Below are 7866 nucleotides of genomic sequence, written 5' to 3'. Positions count from 1 at the left end.
CAAACCTTGGGAACCACAACTGGCTCCATAATCAGACATAAGTCGATACAGTTTCTGTAGTTTGATCACAAAAAATCGAATCTGTCGTTTCTGAGTGTCTGCCTTAATTACAGTTGGCGGAGCTTATTCAAGGTTGCGCTATGAAGTAGCACAGCACATGTGGACAATGTGATGTATTCGTGGTCAAATTACAACGGACTGTAGGTTTACGGATGAACAGCAGTATAACAACAGTTTTAGAAAAGATAACAGCAAGGATACCAAAATACGAAATTGACGTTAGTAACATCAGAATTAGCGACTAGATTTTAAAAAAATCTACAACCTAATAGGGTTTTTTGTGTAGGTTTTGGTCACTTGAATTGAATATTGATAATCAGATTCAACTAACAGACATTCTTTTTTGAAATAGTGTTTACAAATAAAGATTGTGCACACATGCCTAAATTGGGAGTTTGTTCCGAGGCATTTGTTCTTGTGAGATTGTTAGTGATTTAGACGACGAATCTTGTGATGACGCCATAAAGAATGCTGTGTGTATCACATTGTTGAAAACAATTGACCAGGAAGAAGATTATCGCAGCATTGATATTAGGACAGACGCTCGTCATGGATGGAGGAAGTATGAGAGCAACATTGTTGCTTTGAGTTGCGAAACCAAAATATGTGTTCATGCGGAGAGAGATTACATGCATGGCATTTGTAAACTTTTGGCCTATCTTGAAAATAATGTTTGAATCCATGTTCGCGCAGAAGACAGAAATACTACTGTAAAAAATGTTCATCTGAACATCGTTTCGAAGTATGTAATGCAAATGATGTTTGGCATGCCTTAGAAGGAATCAAACAGAGAATTAAAATCTGTGTCACGGGACCTTCAAAGTTTCACGGCGTGACCAGGCACTCGAATGTGTGTGTGTGTGTTTGCGTGTGTGTTTGCGTGTGTGTGTTTGCGTGTGTGTGTTTGCGTGTGTGTGTGCGTGTGTGTGCGTGTGTGCGTGTGTGCGTGTGCGTGTGCCTGTGTCTGATCAGTGCCAGAGAGTAACCTCTCGAAAGATTCTCTTAGGAGTAAAGGGTTAGATAGCCGTGAAAATTATATGAGTGGATCGCTGAAAAACAGTCCTGTCATGCATTTGCGTATGTGGTCAAAGTGAAAAGGCTATAATCACGGTCCAAAAAATAATCTACAACCTAAAAAAGACAGAAAACATAGATTCACAGAGCACACACCTTGCATTCTAATCAAACACCCTGTGTCATCATATCATCTACATAAGTTGAGAATCAATGCCACAACATTGCTTTTTGAAAATGGTTCAGTCTGTCTGCCGGGGACATTGGAAAAACAATGCAGACGCTTGTTTTATTTAAGATTACTAGTCAGGGAATTGAGGAAATATACATACACATGACATATCCAAGACTAGAGGTTACTGAGATAATTATTCTTTTAACATTTTAAGGTTTCTCGGTGTATGAAATATTACAATTATTCAATTCTAATCCCTAAAAAATCTTAAGGTTTTCAATTGCGTGGTTCGTTGGGTGATGATAATAGCAGTCATACCGTAGTCAGATTTCGAATAATGTGGTGGCATCCGGCTACAATTTCCGCAATTAGAAGTAACACGAGTTGTGAAACTTTATCATGAATATTTAACAAAAAACTACAAAACGAAACTTCCGCAAAACACAATGTAGTGTAACGATTTCACTTTGTCGTCCATTGCCTCTCTGTTAGATCAGGTACATACGAACTTGCTACAAATAGCCTATATTACTCTGACATTACCAACAATGTCGGCTGAATTCAGACCAACTTCTCATCAGGAATCCGCTGATGAAATCCTCCCTTCTTATGACGAAGGACAAGAGATCCTGGAAGAAAACAAGCCAAGCGAGTACAAATCCATTGATGAAACTATGTCTACTGCTGGTAGTTACGCTAGCACCGACCACAGTAATCCTGTTTCTGTTGAATATAACTACATTGACGATGTCAACCCAGCCTCTGGTTATCAGGCTATTGAAGGAAGCCAATCAGAAGCTAATGACTATGAATGCATTGCTGGAACCAACCCTGCGTATGATTACATTGAAGTAATAACCGAGCCACGTACGGTAAGCCTTGAAATATTGTTTTTAATGCAAAGGTTTCAAAGTTTATGTGACGTTTGGCTGTGTGATGTTTTTGGTTCATTTTGGAGATGAATGTTATTTTCATATTTGCAGGTTTTATTGAGTAACCAATAACATAACCCAATAAAGAAAACAAAAGAAGAAATTAGCATTGTTTGTAATTTCAAAATCCAATGAAAGACATCGTAGACATGGGACAAAATCCCAGAAACAGCGTGTAACAAAGTCATTATGACATCACTGACATTGAACAGAGAGTAACAATATTCCTTCGTTAATTTCAGCTTACGTCTAAGTGTAAGAAGACCATTCTTTTTCTCGTTCCCATATTTGCCAGTGTGATAGTGAACATCACAGTTGGGTTCTACAAGTCCTTGATGTTTTTTCTCCGGTTCGTTTTAAGAAGAGATTCCAGGGAAGGCAGAAAGACGGTCCCTAAAGTACTAATCACATTTTGTGTGTTTTCTGCACTGGCAGGTAATTGATTTTAAGATAACTGAGTGATTATTGTTTACGTGGCTCTGTGCATTTGTTCAGCAACAGCATAGCCGGGAACGTCAGAAATTGGCTTCACACACTGTACCCGTGTGGTGACTCGAAACCGAGGCTTCGGATTGACGAGCGACCGTTTGTAACCATCTAAGGCAAATTCACAGTGGTCACCAACGTCCCAACGTCATATTTTGTTTTTGCGCCAGTGTATTTATTCATGACTAACATGCGTAACATGTCCAGATAGAAACTATATATTGTTACATTTTCATTTAGACACAAATAGTGTAACTTTCTGTTGCATACCTGTGGTGTGTTTCAGCTGCTTCCTGTGCGCCGCTTATGATCAAATACGGCTTCCGGAAGGTCGCCCTGGGCGGAAGTGTTCTACTCATCTGTTGCTCTTACTTTTCGTCATTGACAACCACAGCCGATATACTGGGTATCCTATTTGGCATCATGGGAGGTCTGTCAAAGTCTTTAAAATATTTATATGGATTATGCAAATTAGACATATTTCCCAAACCGGGATTGTTTGGGGGTTTTAGTATGTAGTTTTCGGGACCTTGTTCCAAGTTGAGTGCAAAAATGGCCTAGATTGCCTGGACTACTTGTAAAGTTTTTTTGTTTTTGTTTCAGACGACATATATGTTGGCAACTAAACATACACGCTATTTTTAGGCCTAACGTAAGAACGCTATATTCACCTTACCTTTCGCACTGCTGTTTGTAATAAACTATGCATATTTTAAAAGGATTATTCCGTGTATCCATGTTGGACTGAATATGACAAGATGGAAGTGCGAGTAGTATTTGCTGAAGACTTGACGCATTTTAATAGACATTTGAGTAGGGCAGATACATCCAAACGCTTATGCGAGTATTTTCAAATGTAGTTCCGTGGCCAACTCACTCACTCACTCACTCAAATGCAGTTAATTGTCAAAGACAGTAAGTGTAAAAGGTATGGGTTCTTTTATCGAAACCAACTTCTGCTGATCACTTGCCTTTGTTGACAAATATTCTGGACCAATTTTAGATATAGAATATGTACATATATTTGAGGCTGTCCTCTACAAAAGGAGGACATAACATTATCAATAATTTGTCTTTGGATATTTGACCTTGATAAAGGCCTTACGAAATCTTTGTCAGGTTTTGCTGTGGGTCTTCTTCGGACGATTGGCGTTGTAGCTACCGTGGACCACCTCTACACTTGTCCAGCTCTCGCTCTTCTTATCAGCCACACCAGCTTCACCGTTGGGAACATCACTGGTATCATTGCCATCGTGGTCGGCCTTCCTCATGGATGGGATGTGTCACATTCAATGAGAGTGTTTGTGATAACTGCTGTGATAGGACTTGTCGCTGGTAGTTTTCTGCAGAAGAACTCACAGACCCAGCAGAATGCGCCCAAGCTGTTCAAACACCCACCGTTTTATTTCCTCCTCTCGATAAGACTTGCTGCCTCTGTTGGTAGGTTTTCAAATGCATCGCTAAACTTGAATCAGGGTGAACGGCTCAGCAAGTGCTCTGAGGTGTTCTAAAGCGATGTGCACAGCCCCGTTCCTTATGTCCCACAACCTGCGCCTGATTGGTTCGATAACCAGATCCTCCCCCCACCCCTCCAAAAAAAAACAAACCAAAAAACAAAAAAACAAAAAACTAGGGTGTCTTGGATGTCTGACCCTGACATTGAACTTGGTATATCAACTGTATCTAACAAAAAACAAGGATTTATAAAATTTGATATTATTAGTCGTTATTGAATAGATAACTAATGATAATATCTGTTGAATTTGGTCGGCCCCTTATCTTAAGACGATTTTCTACAAATGAGCCTGACCCATTTAGTTGTTGCGGCATGTAATTCATAGTTGTGTGCTATTACCTTATAGGATTATAGGAATGTTGTTCGTGTCTGATGATAGTACTCATGGATTTATTTCTGTCTTACAGGGTTGTCAATCCTTCTGACAGAAATCGTCATAATCAGCACACTACTTATCCACATCCATTGGTTCGTTGTCATTTGTCTGTTCGCCAGTCAGTTTTTTGTGCTGGTAATACTGGTAAATTTCCAGAATCAAAAGCTAAAAAAGCCTGCCCTTTTATTGATGGGAATATCGGTCCTAGCTGTCGGCCTTGTCATCATGACACACCAGGTGGCGTTTGGTAGCACTTGGGCTGTCATCATTCCCCTTGGAGCTGCCAAAGGTGGGTTAACTAATGAACGTACCTCATATATTCCACGCACATACTATGTATTCTTCCTGTTTGCAGGCGCCGTAATTCACTGTGCAGAATAGTGTCCCTTAGGTGCGCCGGAAATCTGCGCTCGGTGGTTCATAATGTTTCTAGGTTTGTCAGCACCATACAATGCTTGTGGGTTTCACCTAAGGGATAGAAAACTAACACCTGCATCACTTGGGCTTGCCTCCCTCATCCTGCTGAGACGCCGGGATATACCTGGAAAACAAAGCGGTGTTAAACCCAACTCACTCACTCACACTCTAATTTTGTGATATATCTCTTATGCAGTCCTGTGTTTTGTATGTATGTTTCTATGCCGCTTTTTTCAATATTTCTGCAATATCACGGTGGGGGACACACATTGTACCCATGTGGAGAATCCAAGCTGGGTCTTCGGCATGACGAGCGAACGCTTTAACCACATGGCTGTCCCAACGCCCAAGACTTACAGACTTTGTACTATCATTTTGCAGCTCTCTCTCAAATAATGCTGCCATTAGCGTTGGTCAACACTACGGGTAGAAGCAACTTGAAACTGGCCCTCCCAGTGCTGGGCTGCTTCGAGGAGATTGAGGGACTTATCAGCAGCTCCCTCCTGCGTAGGTTATGTTCTGTGTTACTTCAATTTAATTTACCTAAGCCAGTCACACTGGAAACAGTGCCACAATGGCTTAAAATGAAGAAAGCACTTTTACACTGTCATCAAACAATACTTAATGTCTATATCTGTCTGTTTGTCAGCATCAACAATGCTGTGTAATATATAATCTATGATTGTCATCAGCTGGAATACAGATAGATTGATTGAGCTTCGTATGGGTACTTTTTAAAATAAATTCCATTTCTGAAAAGAAGTAACAGGTTTCTTTTTTAAGGGTATGAATAAATTACCAAATGACCGCTCAGGCGTCAATCTGAAAATCAGTTTAACGTTGAATGAATCATTTCATATAATTTGTGGAGAGCAACTGTTAATTGGAAGTTCCCTAACAGTTCCGTATGACAATATTATGATGAACAACTTTTACCATGTCAGTATAGCAACGTGTTTTACTAATTCCCCACTCATTTAGAGATGTGACACATAGTTCATTATCTTATTCACAGTTCTTTCTGGACCACTCCCCCCTCGAGATGATGCAGGTGAGCTTCTGTATGTATGTTCCATTTATTTTCAGTACAATTTCACTTTTTAATGCTTTTTGTTCGTTGTATCCGTACTAATTTGCTCTGGAAGACATGTACGTGTAGCGTCTACCTTACCGAGCCATGAACGTGCATCGATTATGAATCCGCTTTTGCAGGTTAATGTCTCTGAAATATAGGTCAATATTTATTTTCAAAGCCACCTCTTTCAATGATACAAAACATAATATTTTATTTTACTAAGAAATATATGTTCACACGTGAAAATGAAGACATAAGTCATTCCCATAATTTGTGAACTAACTCGACGCAAAAAAGTTATTTAATTAAAGGGACAAAAGCCGTCGTGACATCATTTCTTGTCAATGTGTATAATACTATTTTTCGAATATCGCGACAATTACTTCATGATAATTTATACATATGCATGTAGATTCCATGTACAAAGTTACACAGCAAAAAAAGTGTAGAGTTCCGTCTTCCGGAAACCTTCCGGATACCTTCCCATTTTGGATCCGGCCCGGATACCTTCCGGAAACCTTCCCAAAAAAATGTCAAAATTTGGGGGGTGCATTTTGTTCACTTAAGTGTGAAACACATAAAAAAATTAACTTGAAAATACCAAGCAATTTGAAGGTTGTTGAAGGCATCTGGAAGGTTTCCGGAAGGTTTCCGGAAGGTATCCGGATGCAAATTTTCTTCATGACTTGCTTCTGGTAAATAATGTTAGCCTGTGCATTACAGGTACCTGTTGTAATATTCTGTGTTATTTTAATGGTAAATATCCTCCTAAAACATTTTTGGAGAAGAAAATTGTTCAATTTCATATACTGTCCTTTTCAGATGTTAATGGTATTTAATGAACAAACATCAGTTCTCGTATAATGATATCCTTAAATTTCATGTCCAGACTTCCAGTTTGCACTGAGAAAAAGAAAAAGTCATTGACAATGTGCTCACTTGGGCCTTTGGTCCTAGTGAGATGATAATAACACTATTTGTAACGGTATATGTACTTGTTATATCCAAAATACTAACTTCATTGAATTTCCTTCATGACTTGCTTCTGGTAAATAATGTTAGCCTGTGCATTACAGGTACCTGTTGTAATATTCTGTGTTATTTTAGTTGTAAATATCCTCCTCAAACTGAGATATGTGGGCATGCATTGTTCACAAGTTGTTTCGCGACATGGGTCCAATGTGTGAAGCTTATTGCTGGTGTCCCCCACCATGATATTGTTGCAATATTGCTAAAAGTGGAAAAAACAGCATTCTCACTCAGAAAAAAATGGAAAGTCATTGGCTATGTGCTTTGGCATTTGGCCCTGTTGAGATTAACAGATAAGTTTGAAACGGTATCAGTACTTGCTATATCGGGACAGTGTAGTTTCATTGGAATATAAAACAGAATACAATTGTCCCAAATTGGTGCATAAGACTAATGGCATCCATAGAAAACACCTAAATAAAGTACAGAAAAAATATCAATGTCATTTGTCTACTAAGGTGGAACTACAACTTTTGTTAAGTGAGTTGTATTTATAGTAGGAAAACATTCAGGGCATTAGTACATTTTATATTTGTTCAGCACCTATGTTATGGCTGATCAGTATTATATGTCTTTATGCTAATGAAGCAAAACAAATCATGTTTTTGGAAAAAAATCTTTTTTATTGATTATATGGCATTTCATTGGTACATATCACAAATTGAAATTTTATCAAGCAAGAAGAGGAACTAGCATAAAGTAACCAGTGGTGTTTGCAAGGCCTTACAGAACAGACGCTTCAATGCCATTTTCTAAATAAACAAATTAGTCAAATCTCGGAAGAAT

The 7866-nt window shown here is 38.8% G+C and overlaps 1 protein-coding gene across 1 annotated transcript; it reads left to right on the top strand.

Annotated features, from left to right (window-relative positions):
• The first annotated feature begins 1797 nt into the window (after positions 1-1797).
• LOC139457406 (uncharacterized) lies at positions 1798-6880 on the top strand. Its single transcript, XM_071238806.1, has 7 exons — positions 1798-2121; positions 2424-2616; positions 2954-3097; positions 3787-4107; positions 4591-4848; positions 5358-5487; positions 6874-6880. The coding sequence occupies exons 1-7, from the start codon at positions 1798-1800 to the stop codon at positions 6878-6880; spliced, it is 1377 nt and encodes a 458-aa protein (XP_071094907.1).
• The last annotated feature ends 986 nt before the right edge of the window (positions 6881-7866 follow it).

This window comes from Haliotis cracherodii, unplaced genomic scaffold (assembly GCF_022045235.1).
Source record: "Haliotis cracherodii isolate W230 unplaced genomic scaffold, xgHalCrac1.p SCAF_12, whole genome shotgun sequence".
Taxonomy (NCBI): Eukaryota; Metazoa; Mollusca; class Gastropoda; order Lepetellida; family Haliotidae; genus Haliotis; species Haliotis cracherodii.
Note: the sequence above shows the minus strand (reverse complement) of the source record. Positions and strands in the feature narration are given on the sequence as shown.